Source organism: Rattus norvegicus, chromosome 8, assembly GCF_036323735.1.
Source record: "Rattus norvegicus strain BN/NHsdMcwi chromosome 8, GRCr8, whole genome shotgun sequence".
Classification (NCBI taxonomy): Eukaryota; Metazoa; Chordata; class Mammalia; order Rodentia; family Muridae; genus Rattus; species Rattus norvegicus.
Genome location: NC_086026.1, coordinates 73,344,539 through 73,362,104, shown reverse-complemented (window position 1 = coordinate 73,362,104; position 17,566 = coordinate 73,344,539). Strand labels below are relative to the sequence as shown.

Below are 17,566 nucleotides of genomic sequence, written 5' to 3'. Positions count from 1 at the left end.
GGTGAGCGGGCCGGGCCCCCTTACCCTGAAACCTTCACAGGACCAGCTCGGGTGGTGGCCAGTCTCCTCGCTTCACAGAACCCATTTGGAGGCAAAAGTAGGGTGGTGGTTCTTACTGTCTGCCAGCGGGACTTTCTGTGGGCTGCCGGCAACTCTGGAGAAGTAGCTAGAGTTATTTGTGTTGTTTTGATTGGGGGAAAACAGTAAAATTCGAATAAGCCCCTAAGTAACTCATAGGGATAAACAAACGTCTCCCCAGTTCCTTTGACATGCCCAATACTTTGTCACTTCAGTCTCCTGCGCCTGCGTGCAGTAGGCATCTGTCTGGTACAAGCGAAGCCCAACCTCCTAAACAAATTCCCTCTCCTTGCATCTCAGTGGCAGTTCTGCTGGCTGGCACCCAAACCCACAATGAGTGGCTCTTGAAAACACCCTGCCCACTCTTTCCCTTCAGGGAGTGTGCTTCCGTGGTTTTCTGAGTGGAGCTCCACGTGTTCAAGGCCTGGTTAGGGTGGTTTTCTGTCTGCTGTGTTGTGAGCCAGCAGGAGGGGCTCTTTGCAAGGTAGAGGTGGCTGGACTGTGGCGAGAATGGCTGCTAATTGTGTGTTTACAATGAAGAGAGTTGGTTTGTGAGTTTTAGTATAAATGGCAAGAGGACGGAGAGGCGTTGAACTGCTGCTCACCTTGTACTCAGATGGTTTTGACTGATGAGGCTCACAGTCCCTATGCGTGTCTGTGGAAAATGTCTATCTTACCGTAGGATATGTGCGTGTGACAAGCTGTGCCTCACTGTCCCATTGATACACGTGTATTTTAAGGCTGGGGATAGAAGCCAGGGTTTTGAGCCTGCTAGGGAAATAATGCTACACTAGCCCGATTGATAGTAATGTGTAAAGCCCACCGGAAAGAGGTAGAGGGGCTTGTCTGTTAGCCGGGCTGGCAGGTTATCCTCCACACACCAGGCTTCCTACTCGGAAGGAGGATAACTCCTTCCCAGAGGGAACACAGAGGCCCCGGGCAGCCCTGTGATCCACCGAAAGGCTGGCTCCTTCTACCCTGCACGCTGTCTGGGTGTTAGTGAACTAGAAGATTCCTAAATGCCTACAAGAGAGCCAGCTCCAGAGTCCATGGTGAGAGGTGGTCTTGGTGGGCTCTGGTGAGCATCGCAGGGATCAGGAGCTGGAAAGTGAGGAGAGAATGGTCCTGTGTACCACAGTCTAACCAGTGTCTCTGAGGAAGGCGCTGCGGGGTAGCGCCAGGACAGAGGTACCCTGGGAAGACTGGCAGCTCTGGGTCTCCCTGGCTGGACTCCAGCTCCCACGTGCCTTGAGACACAAGAGGTTGCTCCTGACTCTGTGCCCTTAGGGACCTGCCTGTCTGGAACCTGCCACTATAACCCCCCCCCCCCCCCCCCGCAACACACACACGCACACAACACCCCATCCCCGTCAGCACCGCCTTCCCGACTTGGCAAGGCCACTTCTCCAAGCTGGAATAGCTCGGTATTTCCAGCTTGGCCTCCTGCCCACATCTCTGGGGCCTTGCAGTCTGTCCCTCTCAAGGCAGGATCTAGGAACCATATCAGCCATTGCTCCATGGGCTCACGGAGCCTCTTCCTGCTGCCCTACTGAGTCTGTGGAGTCCTGAGCTCCCCTGACTTCTTGTGTGTATGTTGTGTGTGTGTGGTGGGGGGTGTGCATGCATGCGCGCGTGTGTGTGTGTGTGTGTGTGTGTGTGTGAGAGACATGTTTTCAGGGGTGTGTGTGTGAATATGTGTAGGTCAAAGGTCAACCTTGCATGTTGTTCCACGGGACTTGCCCATCCTTTTTTTTTTTTTTTTTTTTTTTTTTTTGAAGCACAGTCTCTCACTAGCTTTGACTTAAAGATACTGATAGGCTAAGCAAGGCTGACTTGGCAATCAAGACTCAGATCCTCTTGTTTCTGCTTCCCCAGTGCTGGGCTTACAAGTGCACACAACTCCATCTGGCTTTTCACCTGGGTACTGGGGATTGAACTCAGGTCCTCAGGCTTGCAGAGCAGGCACTTGTATTGACTGAACTGTCTTCCAGCTCCTCTGTGCCTTCTTAACTGACCACCTAGGCCTCTCACAGCCTCCCTGGGGAGAACAGCAGATCTAATTTGTAAATCACCCAGGACGGGGACCACCATCAAAAGGACATCTTGATTGTTAGCTGCAGCTGCCTGAGGGGTTCCCTTGCCCACTCTCAGTGGAAATGCCTGAACTGGCAAGGTCCCCTGGCCAAAGACCCTAGCAAGTGCTACTTGAAACTGGGCACCGAGAACTGGGTGACATGTAGAGCCAAGAGTTCTCACTGTTTCCTGGTGGCCACTGGGTACCAGAGGAGGGCCAGGGAAGTTTAGCCATCCCGGCCACTTCTTTGCCTAATATAGAACTCTGGCAACACAGTGGCTCTACAGCTCAGGGTGAGGGGTGACAGGAAGAGACAACTAAGAACCCAGGTTTTGCGGTTTTTCAACCATCCTAGACTGCTGCTGCCTGGAAATGTTTCATGGGAGAGATCCCCGGCGAACTACGTTATAGATAGAAGAACTCAAGTGTGTGACTGCAGTGCACTGTTTACACAGTGCACGGAAGATAAACAGTTGTTCTAAATCGTATTTATATTTTGCGTTTGTTTATCAGAACCTTTTCTCAACTTCAACCCTGCTGCTTTCAGAATCATCACAAAGCCTGGATTTAGGGGTTCTCAATACTGAGGCTTGATTGTACATGCGTGACAATTTATTTTGGCAACCCCCAGAGCATCAGAGTATAGAGAGCTTTGGGGTTCAGTCATGAACCAGGCGTGGGAACATCGATCGTAATCCCAGCTACTCTGGAGGTTGAGGCAGGAGGATCACAAGTTCAGGGCAGCCTGAGCGACTTAAGTGAGGACCTGTGTCAGAACGAACAGTAAAACTATCTGAGGAGATAGCTCAGTGGCAGAGAGCTTTCAGGGCTTTCTAGGTTCACGCCTCAGTACTGGAGGAGGAAACAGACATAAGGTGTGCGCTAGGTGAAGCAGGGGATGCAGAAACCTCTGGAGGCTCCGAGTCGCCAGCATCCAGAGGCTGCCCCCTGTGAGTGAGATGTGGCCACCTGTGTGCTGTGGGCTAGAGGAGGAACGTGACCACCAAGCTCTGTTGCAGTCACCAACCACTCCGCTTTCTTGGTGGCACAGAGTGTCCATTTGAACTTGTAGTGTACTGGAGGGAAAGATCTCTCTTTGATTAAAGACAATGCTTGGTGGCCGTGAGAATTTTAACCGCATTGGTTTGGATTTTTTTTTTTTTTTTTTTTTTTTTTGCTGGTCACCTAGGGTTGGTTCTTTCTTTTCTCTTTCTTCCTTCCTTCCTTCTTTTCCTTCCTTCCTTCCTTCCTTCCTTCCTTCCTTCCTTCCTTCCTTCCTTCCTTCCTTTCTTTCTTTCTTTCTTTCTTTCTTTCTTTCTTTCTTTCTTTCTTTCTTTCTTTCTTTCTTTCTTTCTTTCTTCCTGAAAGTGTCTTACTTACTATATAGTCTAGGTTGGCCTTGAACTCATAGACATCCACCTGCCTTTGCCTCCTGAGTTCTGGTATTAAAAGTCTGCACCTCCGGGGCTGGGGATTTAGCTCAGTGGTAGAGCGCTTACCTAGGAAGCGCAAGGCCCTGGGTTCAGTCCCCAGCTCCGAAAAAAAAGAACCAGAAAAAAAAAAAAAAGTCTGCACCTCCATTCCCAGCCCACCTGTGGTTTCTTTTGACATGGACAGAGGTCTGGGTCACATACAGTGCAGTTACTTGCCTCTGTGTTCCAGCTTTCTGCTGTCCCCCAAAGGTCTATCCCTTCGTCATCTAGCAAATGGCAAAAGTAAGTGGATGAACTTAGAGGCATTGCACAACCCAGGCTACCCTTGAATTAGCCGTGTAGCTGAGGGTGGCCTTGAACTTGTGAGCTTTCTGCTTTTGTCCCCTAAATTCTGGGATTATAGGTGTTTGCTACCGTGGGAGGTTTATTCAGTGCTGGGGATTGCATCCAGGATGCTAAGCACGCTGGGCAAGCACTCTACCAACTGAGTTGCTTCTTCAGCGGGGCTTTAAGTTCTGATGAAACCATTCTGGCTAGTGAGAATGACCAGATGTGAGGCCTTTTATATTGACCCACCATCTTTACTAACACTGATCCATTTCACAGACTGAGGCATCTTGCAGTAGCGCCCAGGTGGGATGAAGGGAGATGTCAGGGTGTTTGGGTGGTCCACTGTCATCCGTACTTAACTCTGGCTTTAAACACTCCTTCCACAAGCCATGACTGGGCTGTAGTGAAAGGCTCGATGTCACCCAAAGGCCCGAGAGTTGCCTACCAAGGAGGAAGTGGCTAGGTGACCAGGAATGCAGCCTCCACCTCCCAGATTAATAATTGAGAGCTGGCCTCCACCCAGGCAGGGTGGGAAACACAAGGTGAGCCCAGGGGTAGTTAACAGCAGACTGGGAAGGAGAAGGTTGCTTTTGCCTGTGGCTAAGAGGGTAATACACAATGGCTGTGATTTATGGCCTGGATTACTTGGGATCCTCCTCAGTGGCTGACTGGGGCCTAGGCTCTAGGAATGCAGACGCCAGCAGCCTGCAGGCCACTAGTGCCCGTGGGAGGGAGGAGGAAGGGCTGCTGGTGGCTTGGCAGGCACCAGTCTTGTGGAGGGGGTACAAGTCGCACCCATGGGCGAACTCAGTGAGAGGGACTGTGCTAACCTCCAGCTGGAACTGTGGCAGCTGTGACTTGGGATGGGGGTGGGGCACTTAACTTCCCTGAGCCTCTGTTTCTTCTACACATATGTAACCTACACATTGGTATCTATCTGCCTTCTGCAATTGTACTGAGTGTTAAGATAAAGAGAATGGAGCCAGTAAGATGGCTTGGCAGATAGGGGTGCCTCCTCCCAAACTGACAAACTGAATTTAATCCCTGGGACCCACATGGTCTACTAGTTTTTGCAGGTTTTCCTCTGACCACATATAGGGGCACCTTGGCACACACATGCCCACACTTTGTACATGTGCACAAGTAAGTAAGCTTGCCCATTGCCAGGTCAGGTGCCTGTGAGCTTTAGTGGACTTGGAGCACTGAGTTTACAGGCAAGCACCACTATGCCCCACTCCACCTCAGGATGGGGCGTTCCCTGGAATAACACTCTCCAGGCTCAGTTCAGACTGGATCTCTTCACGTTTCACGGCCTTGGAGCTGTGTGGCTCAAGATGTGGGATGAACGTGGGGTGCACTGGGTAGTTCAGAGTGCAGGAGTCAAGCTGACAGCAGAGACCCTAGCCCATGAGCTTCTGCCAGCTGCAGCAGGCGGTGGAAGATGAGCTTTAGGCACTTCGTTTTGAGGACATTGTTATGGATGTTGTTGTGTGGGCCCAAGTATAAGTCTGAGTTAGAAGGAAGTATGCCAGTAAATCTCAGACTGCTTGTAGAAAACAAGAGAAACGTGGAGATGCCCCAGCACGCGTGTGAGTGTGCTTGCTCTCGCTCTCTCTCTCTCTCTCTCTCTCTCTCTCTCTCTCTCTTGCTATCTCTCTCTCTCTTTCTCTCTTTGTGTCTGTCTGTGTGTCTGTGTCTGTGTGTGTGTGTGTGTGTGTGTGTGTGTGTGTGTGTGTGTGTGTGTGAACCTGCAAGGTGAGAACTTGGAACAAAATGCCACCACACCCTCCATCTGCCCCGCCCCCCCACTGAACCCCTAGAGGGTAGATGTCATTTGATGTGGTCTCAGGTTCACTAGGGAAGTCAGGCTTGGGTTCAGACAGTGACCGTAGAAGTTGAAAGCCCGAGGAGACCAGCTGGAAATGTGGTTCAGTTGGCAGAGTGCTTGTTTGGCATGCACAAGGCCCTGGGTTCCATTTCCAGCACTCTGCAAGCTAGGCATGCTGTGCACCCCAAGCCCTGCTCTTGGTGAGGTGAAGGCAGGAGGGTTAGAGGAAAAAAAGTCTGAGATGGTGACCCAGGCCTAGTCCGGTGGACTGGTAAACACCAGGTTTATTGGGAATCCAGCGTACAGCAGTTCCCTCGTGGACAGACTACACATGCCCTGAAAAAGAAACTTCCTCTTTCTGGAGAAGGTGGTCCCCAGCTTCCCATTCTTAACCAGACTGTCCAGGGGCAGTAGGAAAACTGAGGCTTTCCCACCCTGGGTTGTCCCTAAATAAGTAAACAGAGGTTCAGCATCAGGCTTAGGAATAAAACAAAAGAGGCCTTGGAATGGGAGCCAAGGTTAGAGTCTTTTGTGACAAGAACTGGTCCTTTCCCTAAACCTGGTAAATTCCTGATGCTCAACTGCTTACTCTGGACCTTTTTTTTTTGGTTCTTTTTTTCGAAGCTGGGGACCGAACCCAGGGCCTTGTGCTTCCTAGGTAAGCGCTCTACCACTGAGCTAAATCCCTACTCTGGACCTCTTATCTCCTCTCCCTCCCTCTGTCTCTTCCTCTCTTCCTTTCTCCCTTCTCTCCCTCCCTCCCGCTCCTTCTCTCCCTCCCTTTGTCCCTCCCTCCTTCCTTCTTCCTCTTCTTCCTCCTCCCTCCCTCCTTCTTCCCCCTCTCCCTTCCCCCTCCCTCCCTCCTTTCCCCTCCCTTCCTCCTTCACCTGGGGTTTCCTGCTCAGTGGCTGAGGACTTGCTTGCTTAGGGCTTGGTTGTCTCTTTTATTACACTGAAGTTGCTGGTTTTCACTCTGTCTCTGCCCTCAGCTGTCCACCCCTGCTTGCTGTCACAGGAGAGCTGGCTCTGGTGACCCCATCCTTCTCCCTTGAGCGGCTGACAATGTGCTGTCAAGCTCACTGCTGGGGTTTGAAGCTGACTCCTTGGGTGAGGGGTAGCCTCTGGTAGGGAAGCCTGGGGTGGTGTAGGGGTGAGGTGTGATGGATATGGGCCCTCTGACTGGGCTCTTTGCCCACTGTGGTTGAGTCTGGGGCTCCTGGGAAGGCTGCCCTGCTGGAAGCAATGACAGAGCAGGCCTGGGGAAACTTATTCTGGGTCAGAACTGCTAGAGGAGTTCATCTTTTCAGAATCTCTTTAAATGCTGTAGGAGATAAAGGAGTGAAACCCTACCTAGTACAGCTCAGGATGACACCCTGTTCCTCTAGAGACCAGAGGCTAAGCAGCCAAGGTCAGTATTCAATGAAGGCCTTTCTGCAGGTCTGCTTGGCCTCACAGAAGCTTTTCACCAGACTCCTGAGGGATCCAGCACCCTCCCTGGTGATGCTTCTAAGGACTCAGACCGCCATATTGATCCCAGCAGAGAGGGTCACCCAAGGGTAGGATCCCCTCTCTGCAGTTGCTGAGGAGACTCTGGCTTGGGTCCTACCCTGAGAATGGGGTGCGAGAGCACTCGTAACTCGCTCATGGTGGCCAGTCCTCTCCCTTGGGGAACACTCACTGTTGCGGCTCCCCTAGAACACACTCCCTGCTGTGGTTTAGGTAAGTGGAGCGGTTTGGATGTGAGGGAGAAATTAAAAGGACAGGCGTTTTCAGAGCAGCACCAGGCCCTCTCTAGAGCGGACAGAGGCTGCATTTGAGAAGTCTTTCTGTCCTCCCGGGAAGGTGGTCAGCATGCAAGTGTTCTACACCACTGAAGCTGCATCCCAGGCTGAGGACCCCTTTTAGCACCCATCTTTTCGTGGCCCAGCAAACATCTTAGAGCTGGCATGGTGCCTGTGAGATTATCCACACTGCCACTGGGGTTGGCAGCCCACATGGGAATAAGAGCCAAAGCCCCCCATCTCTGAGCCTGCTGAGATAGGAGATCAGATCCTAATCTTGAGACTTCCTGGCTGCTGACCTTGGACACAAGCTTCTGAGATGGACAGTTTCTTTATCATGAAATGGGAGGGGCAGGACTGGGGAGATGGCTCAGTTGGGAATATACCTGCTACTGCCCAGGTATTAGGACCTGAATCCCTATACCCTGGGATCCACATCAAGGCTGGTCAGGGTGGCCCACACCTAGAGTCCCAGAGCAGGGGAAGGCAGAGATAGGGTCCCTAGGGCCAGCTAGTATAGCCTAATTGACAAGCCCCAGATTCAGGAAGGGACCCTGTCTCAAAAAAACAAGGTGGATAGCTTCTGAGGAACAGCAGCTGAGGTTGACCTCTGACCTTCTCATACATGTCCACACATACACAGACATCACAGAATGCCTGAAAACACAAGAGGAGCTGAGAGGATTAGCCGTTTGCCCTCTGAGTGTCTTTAACCTGTTTCACTCTGCCTAATATTAATTTATTATTATTTCTATTACTATTTACTTCTCCTTGAGTCTCTAGTCCATTAGCACACCTTATCTCTGCTATGGCCGTTACCTGTCATGAATATACTTGCAAACTACTCGTTGTATGATTGCTGTAAATAATTTGTGTAGCTTACATTTTGATCGCTAATGTGAGTTAGCGATCCCTGTTAATTTTCAGCTTGCTTATTTCCAGACAAGGCATCATTTGATTGCAACTGATCCCAATGCCCTATGAAGTAATCGCTGATCGCACCTGTTTTAGGAAACTGAGGCCCCAAGGAACAAAAAGTCACTTGCCTGAGATAGCAAGACTGTTACTGATGTTTTAGGGTACAAACGGGGCTCCACTATTATCCTCAGTAAGCCAATTAAAAAGACAAGGGGTAGTGGAAAGTGGAGAAAGGCGGTTTATTCAGTATGGTTGCCTTGGGAAGAGGAGCAAATAAATAGGTCCAGTGACAGCACTCCCAAGGCCATCGTTAAGGACTGGCATATGAGGTTCAGGTTTAAATGGTCCCCGTCCAAGGGGCAGTCCAAGGGGCAGCCCTGCGTATCATCATCGATTGTCATTGCCTAGGTTCCAGTCCCTCCTGCAAGGTGGTCTGACAAGTTGTCGGAACAGTGTGAAATCTCTGTTCTTGCTGACACCAGCCTTCTGCCTTTTCCTGCTCCCAGCATGAGATTCCTGGGGAAATTCCAATTCCACGGGGACAATTGTCTGATAGCCAAAGGGAGGGTCACAAGTGTCTCTCCTTAGAATATTTCTGCAGGGATTGTTACAATTGCGGATGAGGGGCAGAGCTGGGGTTTGCACACGGACTTCCTTGCTCTTGATCCAGTGCGTTAAACCCATGCCCTCTGAGTAGATACTGGTCCCAAGTAAGTCACTTCACCTCTTCGGACCTTAGGTCCTCCCCTCAGTCATCGGTCCAGTGGACTTCCTGTTCCTGGGCTCCCCTAGCCCCCCTTCTTGCTGGCATTCTCCCTTTCTGCACCCATCTCACTCCTGCCAGCAGAGCAACCAGATAGCCATCTGGGGAGGGAGGACAGCATGGTCTCCACACTGAAGACCCACAGTTGAAAGAGCCCCTGCGGTGGGCCCTGTGCAGGCAGGCGGCAGCGGTGGCCAGATCGCTTGTGATGTAATGAGCGATTAGGAACTTCCTCTTGGAAGCCGGGCTTCCTCTGGGAGCCCGAGGTGCTGGCTCTGAGGTGGGGGGTTGGGGAGGTGGGTGGGATCGAGGAGGAGGAAACTCCTGTCAGCTGGGCCAGCTTCTGGACCGCGTTCAGCAGAGGCTCGGCTGGCTCGAAGCTGCTGACCATTAACGTGGCCCTGCGCGCATTCTTCCCCTGCTTTCCTGCAGCAGCCCGGGGCAAGGACAGGCCCTCCCTCCCCTGTGAGGAAAGCCAACCATTAATGAACGCTGCTTGCCGGACTGGCTGCACAACCTGAAGCTGTTTCTTGGGCTCCAAAGGACAAAGGAGAGAGTTCATTTGGAAACTCGTTTCTTCCCCTAAGTTTGATAACAAAAACTACTTATCTAATGGGCAAACAAGGCTTTAAAAGGGGTGTTAGGTTAACCAGATGCAGGGCCTGCGTAATTGTTCCCAGGCCCTGGAGCCACAGATGAAAAGCTGCCGGTTGGATGAAGGGAACTTGAAGCCACAGGCATGACATGGGACAGAAGAAAGTAGTTTTCCAGGAGGGTGGGAGGCCCCCATGCAAAGGGCTGAGAGGAAGCCCTAGGCTTATTTCCAGTTCTGCCACCAGCTTGCTGTGTGACCCTGAGCTAGTTGCTTCACCTTTCTGGATTTTTAAGGAGCTGGTCTCTCTTCTCAGCACTCCCCAGGAGTTGGATTTGGTTCTTGTCTGAAGCTTACTGCTGGAGCAGTCTTTATTGATAGTTTTTAATCGGTGGCAAGGAAGCTGGCATAACCTTAGGTAGATGTGAAGCCCAGCAAATATTAGGGATGTGCGGGCATGGACCACCCCACAAACCTCCTCCGAGTGCTCTGTCTTCCCATCTAACTGGGGCATGTTCTGGTTCCTTCTTGGGATGGCCCACCCTGGGCATTGTGGTCAAAAGGCGGAGAGAGGGCAGGAAAAGACATTTCACTGTGCTCGTGCCTCAACTGGGTCCTGTGAGGAGCATGACCTACCACACTCCTGCCCTTTGTTTTGACAGAAAATTGCTGATTCGAAGAAGCTAAAGACATTTCTTGGGATTTCAATCCTCTCCACCTCCTCCGGACTCCAGCCAGCCCCCTTGAGGCCCAGTACCCCCCTCCCACACACACAAAATTACATGTTGGTCTGTAGGCACCCTGGCTGGGCAGAGAAGTCTGGAGGAAGGCATGGCTGGGCCATGCAAGAGAGACCGCCTTTGTTGGGGCTGTTGCCTGGTGCTCTGAGAAGGCAGCCACCACCCTCTGGTGGCAGGAATGTGGGTGCCTTTGGGAGACAAAGGGGGTTGGGGACAGTCACCTGGGGACCTTCTAAGACCACTGTAGGAGCCATCATTACAGCAAAAACCTGCTTAGCCTAGTGTTTAGGTTGTGGTGACTCTTCACTGTGTATGGATACCCCAGTTCCCATTGTTCTGCCTTGGAAGTTCCCTTAGCCTCTTCCTGCTCACCCACTCCTCTGGTTGTCAACTGCCCTGATTTCTCCTCCTCTTCCTCCTCCTCCTCCTCCTCTTCTTCCTCCTCCTCCTCTTCTTCTTCCTCCTCCTCTTCTTCCTCCTCCTCCTCCTTCTCCTGTCCCCTTCCTCCTTTCTCCTTTATTTTTCTTTATTGCAGTGTTAGGGGATGGAACCTGGGGCCTTGAACATGTAGCCCAGTCTTCATCCCTAGGAGCTACAGCCCAGCTTTGCTCTCTGCTGGCCAAGAACTTCCTGCCTCTGGCCTTCAATGGGTTTTCTGTGTGTGACTTCCTTCACGAAGCAGGTGCACTTAAGGGTGGTCCGTTCCACTGCGCGTTTGTGGAGTTGGTTGGTTCCTTTCATTGCTAACCGGTGTTCCTGAGAGGGCTACACCATTTCCCTGTTGGAGCACGGCTGAGCAGGACTCCCAACAAGAGACTGACTAGAACTTGCTGGGAATAGAAATTCAGAGCTGCACATTAAAGATTGCAGCGTTTCTCCTCCCACCCACCCCTCCCAGCGGGACCCATAGCTGGCTGGGAACTAGGCCAGGCCCTGAGCTGGCCAGGGATTCAGGGGGAGGGGGGAGAGGGGGTGAGCGTGAGTTTCGGTCAGACCTCGGTCACCTTTGATGTTGCTCGGATCTGACTCCCCCGGTATTTATTTGCAATTAAAGAGATGGTTCCTAATTAAGCTGGTGGCTGTGGAAGATGACAGGGCCAGAGCTTTGGAACCCCAAAGAGAAAAGGCTCTTTCCACAAGACACTATCCCTGATGAGTAGGGTAGGGCCCTGTGGGCTCATGGGTGCAGCCTGTGTCACTGAAGCACAGCAGCTTACAGCAGACAGGTCTCCACAGAGTTGAGTTCTTAGAGCTCAGGAGTGTGAGCACGGAACCACAGCTGGGTTCATCCTAAAGCTTCCGTTTTCTTCCCGTCCCTTCTGTTACAGGGCAGGTTTGGTCACCACAGGTGCCAGACCAGGAGCTAACTGAGGTGCTTTATAGAGAGCGAAAAGGGCCCTCCCCGTCACTGTCCTCTTGAAGAACCTCTGAGCTTGAGCCCCCTGCCTGGGTTGTTCTAACAGGCCTGGAGCCAGTGAACACGATGACTGTTTCTTTCTGCACATGCTTGATTTACCGTTTGAATTTCTAGAGAGTCCTCAGTGGCCCCCTGTGAGCAGAGCCCTCGATGATGGATAGGTCTCTTGCGAAGGGGAGAAGTGAGACTTGGGTGCATGGAGAAGCTTGCCAGTCAAGTGGCTGCAGTCTTTGCCCTCCGTCACTCACATGCCATATGGTTGGCACATTCAAGGACTTTAAGTCCTGGCCCTAACTTTGCCACCTCTGATGGATATCCTCAGGCAGATCATTGTAACCCTGGTGCCACCTTCCAGAGATAAGGCCACTGAGCTGCATTTGCGGAACCCACAGGCCCTCTCTAGCCTGAACTTTAGTTCATGGCGGTGTGGGGAGGGGGGGATTAGAAATAAATACCCATTGGACAAAATAAAGCAGATCAATCAGTGCCATGGCTTCCCACCCCATCCCCATTTAAGAGTGTGGCTTGGACTTGGGGTGTAGCTCAGTGGTAGAGTTCCTACCTAGGAAGCCTGAAGGCCTGGGTTCACCCTCTCCCCAACACACACACACACACATACACACACACACACACACACACACACACACACGCACGCACACGCACACACACACACACACACAGACCAACCTCACTCTAGGGACCCCTTGGTTATCCCTGTCAACTGAGATGATCTTGGGGAGCTCTAAAGCTGAGGGAGGTGGTCACTCTCAGGGTCTTTTAAGTCCTTGCCCACAACCCCTCCACGGTCCTCAAACCTGAGCCCACCTTCAGAGGAGGCTTCCTGTGTGTAAAATGCACTGATACTTAGGATGTGTTTTATTTGTTTCCTCCCCCTGCTTTAGTGAGTTCCCAGAATCCTGAGGATATTTGCAGCCTTGGGGGAGGACCCGGAGAGGGCTGAGAGCCCTCTGCTCATATGTGGGAGGTAGGCCATCTCCAGGGCCATTGAGCCACAACAAGCACGTGGTCCAGGCCCAGAGAGGATGCTGTACTAAAGCAGCCAAGGAAGGTGCTTAAAGAGGGCTGTACAGGGCAGCAGGCTGGCTACCTTCTAGAATTGGGAAACCAGAAAGCTTAATTGCTGGAGATGGGTCCAGCCTGGAACTCTAGAGCCAAACGGCACCATTCCTGTGGCCAGGCTAGGAACCAGACAGGTAGCTGAGAGAAACAGTAAGTCACACTGGACTTATAGTTGTAAAGCCTTCTAGAAGATGGCAGGAAGAAAGTGTCCCTTCCCTGCCTATGGCCCCTAGGTACACTCACAGACTTGAAGCTGCTGTTTTGACCTGAGCACCAGGCTACTTTCTAACTAGTAGTCCCTTTCCTCAGTGAGAGAGGGAAGTAAGCACCTACAGGACTCATAGGCCCTTAAAGTAATTGCTATTACAGCTAGGGAAACTGAGGCTCAGAGAAGGTAAGTGACTGGCCTGATGAACAGTTTTAAGGAGTCTGCCTGTCCTTCTGCCTTTTGGTAAAGCTCTTATCTCTAAAAATATTTACATTATGATTCATAACAGTAGCAGAATTAGTTTTGAAATAGCAATGAAAATTTATGGTTGGGGCTCACTTCCACAGTGTGAGGAACTGTGTTAAAGGGTCGCAGCTTTAGGAATGTGGAGAACCACTGGCCTAGAGGATGGAGGAGTGCGCCCTCTAGTGTGGCTGGCTTGGGACCTTGGTGTAGCTCAGCAGGAGAGATAGGCTATGCTGCATTTCGCCACTGACACCACACACACAAAGGTTTGCCTCCTTAGGCTGGCTCCAGAATTTTGGGTGCACAACGGAGAAATTCAGTTCCCTCACCCATGAGGGCAGTGCCTAGCTCATGGGAGGTGCCCATCGATGCCCGGTACCCACCCTGGCTCTGCTCCCAGCATACTCAGACTTCTTGCACACAGCTTCTTGACCTCACTTGTCCTGGCTCACTAGAGGAAGTCTTGCTGGCTGTGAGCAGTGCTGGAAGCTCATGGCCAGTGGGCATGGCCTTGTTTTGCTGGCCCTCAAGTTTCCAAGCCTATGCAAGATGGATGGATATGAGGAGGAACAGTGGCTCAGCAGGATGGAGTTCAGGACCTCACCGATCCTGGTCTCCTGCTGTGGGCTTGAACCATCCATGTCCACTAGCCAAGGGCACTTAGTTAGGGGTAGCAAGTATCTCCTTGATTCCTCTCCTCACTTTTAGCTAGCTTTCGGCTCATGTGAAGATGTGACTGTCCCCAGCAGACCGAGGGACCTGTGGCTGGCTCCTGAATGACAGACGGGTCTGTTCACAGAGTCCTTGGGCGGTCCAAGGTAGCAGCCTAGAGAGAGCTCTTTGGGCAGTCTTTCGCTAGGAGCCAAGCAGCCTTCTATGTGTGATAAGAGGGTCCAGGGCCCTCTGGAGACTCAGGACTTAAGTGGAGGCTTCAGAGCCGGCCTCATGGCTCCAGTAATGATTGCCCATGCGAGGTTAGGCTGATTGTTGGTCAAGCCCCGCCCCTTGGGAGGAGCTGGGTGAACATCGGTCCTGTGTTCAGAAGGCCCCAGCCAAAAGCGAACATGGCCAATCATATCTTTTCAGTGGACAGTCATGGTGAGGCGGAGGCCCAGAGCAAAGACAAGGTGCCAGAGGCCTCCACATCTGAAAAGTGGGCCTTGCCCAACAGCCAGGGCTCCGGGTCTACCCTCCGAGTCAGACCCACTTGTATCAGGTCCCCACACTTGTGAAAGTCCCCCAAGTGGAGCGGGGCAGCGTTTCAGTGCCAACAGGACAAAGCACAGGTTACTGCTTTGCCAAACAGTAGGGAATCTGAGGCCTGGAGTGGGGCAGCACACACCCTAGGACTAGACATCCACAAATGTCCTTTGGAAAACAAAACCTACTTTTTAAAATAGCAGCCATGAGTAATGGTGCTCAGGGGTGGTTGTAGGCTTCAGGGAACCTGAGAGTCAACTTGGTAAGGAGCACAGAAAGCCCGAGGTAGGGAGTGCCATTAGTGTTCTTCTGGGGGGATGCTTGCCCAGGCTGGTTTGAAACATCCTGTATCTCCTGCCCCCTGAATACCTGAGACAGCAAGGTGCATGCCATCATGCCAGGTAGCCTTATTAATCAAAAGCCAGCAAAGTGTGCAAACCACCCCTTACTGTAAGAGATCTTGACCTCGCTCCTAACCTATGCTGGAGGTCCCTTGCCGAGAGCTCTGTTGGGGTAAAGTCCTGGCTGAGGGGTCCAAATCACACTCTGGTTTGGCCTCTGTGCACCTTGGGCAGGTCATAATGGCTTTGCAGACTTAGAAGATTGCTACACTCGCGTTGGTAGATTGTAGGTTCTTTTTGTGTTCCTTGGTGTTCGTCTCTCCTAGATGTAAAATTATAGTGGGCAGGGGTTGGATGCGGTTCATATTTGTGTATCCGAGGGGCTGGCACACAGTAAGCACTCTGGTTTGCATACTGCAGGTTCACTGTCCTATGTGGGGCAGGATGAGATGGTAAAGATGCTTGGTGCCAAGCTTGAAGACTTGAGTTTGATTCTCGACGCAAATTTTAGTTGAGAGTGAGAAATTCTGGGTGCTAAATTTTTGGCAGCCTCGCACACAGTGGGTGTTCACATACTCTTGGAAAACCATGCCCAGCCTCCCCCTCCCCCTGCACCTGCAGTAACCTTGCCATATCTTATGCTTGTGTTGCAGATGCCAGCATGTCTCCAGATGCCACCAAGCCAAGCCACTGGTGCAGCGTGGCATACTGGGAGCACCGGACACGCGTGGGCCGCCTCTATGCGGTGTATGACCAGGCTGTCAGCATCTTCTACGACCTACCTCAGGGCAGCGGCTTCTGCCTGGGCCAGCTCAACCTGGAGCAGCGCAGTGAGTCGGTGCGGCGCACACGGAGCAAGATCGGTTTTGGCATCCTGCTCAGCAAGGAGCCCGATGGCGTGTGGGCCTACAACCGGGGCGAGCACCCCATCTTCGTCAACTCCCCGACGCTGGATGCGCCCGGAGGCCGCGCCCTGGTCGTGCGCAAGGTGCCACCGGGCTACTCCATCAAGGTGTTCGACTTTGAGCGCTCAGGGCTGCTGCAGCACGCAGACGCCGCTCATGGCCCCTATGACCCGCACAGCGTGCGCATCAGCTTCGCCAAGGGCTGGGGACCCTGCTACTCGCGACAGTTCATCACCTCCTGCCCCTGTTGGCTGGAGATCCTCCTCAACAACCACAGATAGCAAAGCGGCTGCCACTGCGCCGCAGCGTCCCCCAACCTCTGGGGGCCAGCGCCCAGAGACGCCGCCCCAGGGACAACCTCGCCCTCCCCCCAGATATCATCTACCTAGATTTAATATAAAGTTTTATATATTATATGGAAATATATATTATACTTGTAATTATGGAGTCATTTTTACAACGTAATTATTTATATATGGTGCAATGTGTGTATATGGAGAAACAAGAAAAACGCACTTTGGCTTGTAATTCTTTCAATACAGATATATTTTTTCTTTCTTTCCCTCTTTCCTTTTTTAAAGAGAATTATACAGCAGAACTAGGTGGAAAGCCTGGGTTTGGTGTATGGTTTTTTAAAAAATATTAATGCCCAGACCAAAAAAAAAAAACAAAACTAATACCAGTCACTCTTGATAATAAAGTGTTTGCATTATAGTTTTTTTTTTTTTTAAAGCTGTCTTTCTTACAAAGAGGAATCTGCAGGACTTCAGTGGGCTTTGGGGCCATTAGGAGCTTGGTTTCAATATTTACTGAGTTTGAAGTAGAGGGAGTCAACAGAAAAGGGAGCTGACAGGGTGGCGGTGGCGGTGGCAGTGGCATATGCCTGTAATCTTAGTACTTGTTGGGTACTGGGAACCTGCAGATCGGTAGTTCAAGGCTGTCCCAGCTATGTAAGAGTTCTGGGCTACAAAACAAAGGAAAGACGTGTGTCTGTGAGGCCTGTGGGTGGGGGAGATATATTTATACATAAGAACCAGGCAAGGGGTTTGGTTTTCCTTGCCTATGGCTAGGGTGTGCCCTCTAGGTGGAGGAGGGGTGAGGAAGTGCATGCCTGTCAGGTTAGGGAGGCTTCGGCCGTGTCCCAGTCTGATGGAGGAGGCTCAGGTACCTGCCTCCCATCTCAGAACTCAGAGCAAACTGGAAAATACCATTTCTCACCATAGTCTGAGGTCAAAAGATGGAGGCCTACTTCCCAATCTCGAGCCCAGGAGTGAGGCTTCTTTTAGGACCTTAATAGAACAGAAACACACACACACACACTCAGAATCTGCCACACGACCTGTGTTAAAGGTATATGAAAGGCAGGGAATATAGTTCTGATTAAAAAAACAGGGCATTTATCTGTTCTAGATGGATGAATGGCCAGCTCATGACAGAGATGGTGGCCCAATGATCCATCACACTGTAGGACCTGAGTTATATGAGAACATTTTTCTGGCAGATACCCTCACAGAAGGGCTCTTGTGTTTCGTCTTCGAGACATATCATAAAGGACTCTGAGACCTCTGTAACTTAACCCACCACAGCAGCCTTACGTCACTGTTTCTCACTGTCCGCTCTTGCTGTGGGCTA

The 17,566-nt window shown here is 51.6% G+C and overlaps 1 protein-coding gene across 2 annotated transcripts in view; it reads left to right on the top strand.

The window, feature by feature from the left end:
- Smad6 (SMAD family member 6) overlaps positions 1-16,648 on the top strand; it is a 69,529-nt gene extending 52,881 nt beyond the window's left edge. The window contains exon 5 of one of the 2 annotated variants that reach the window (XM_006243242.5): positions 15,683-16,648. In XM_006243242.5, coding sequence (XP_006243304.1) covers positions 15,683-16,215 — 533 coding nt within the window. In that variant the 3' untranslated portion in view covers positions 16,216-16,648. The remainder of the gene's footprint in view (positions 1-15,682) is intronic. The other variant, NM_001109002.3, reaches the window with a different exon arrangement.
- Positions 16,649-17,566: the final 918 nt, after the last annotated feature.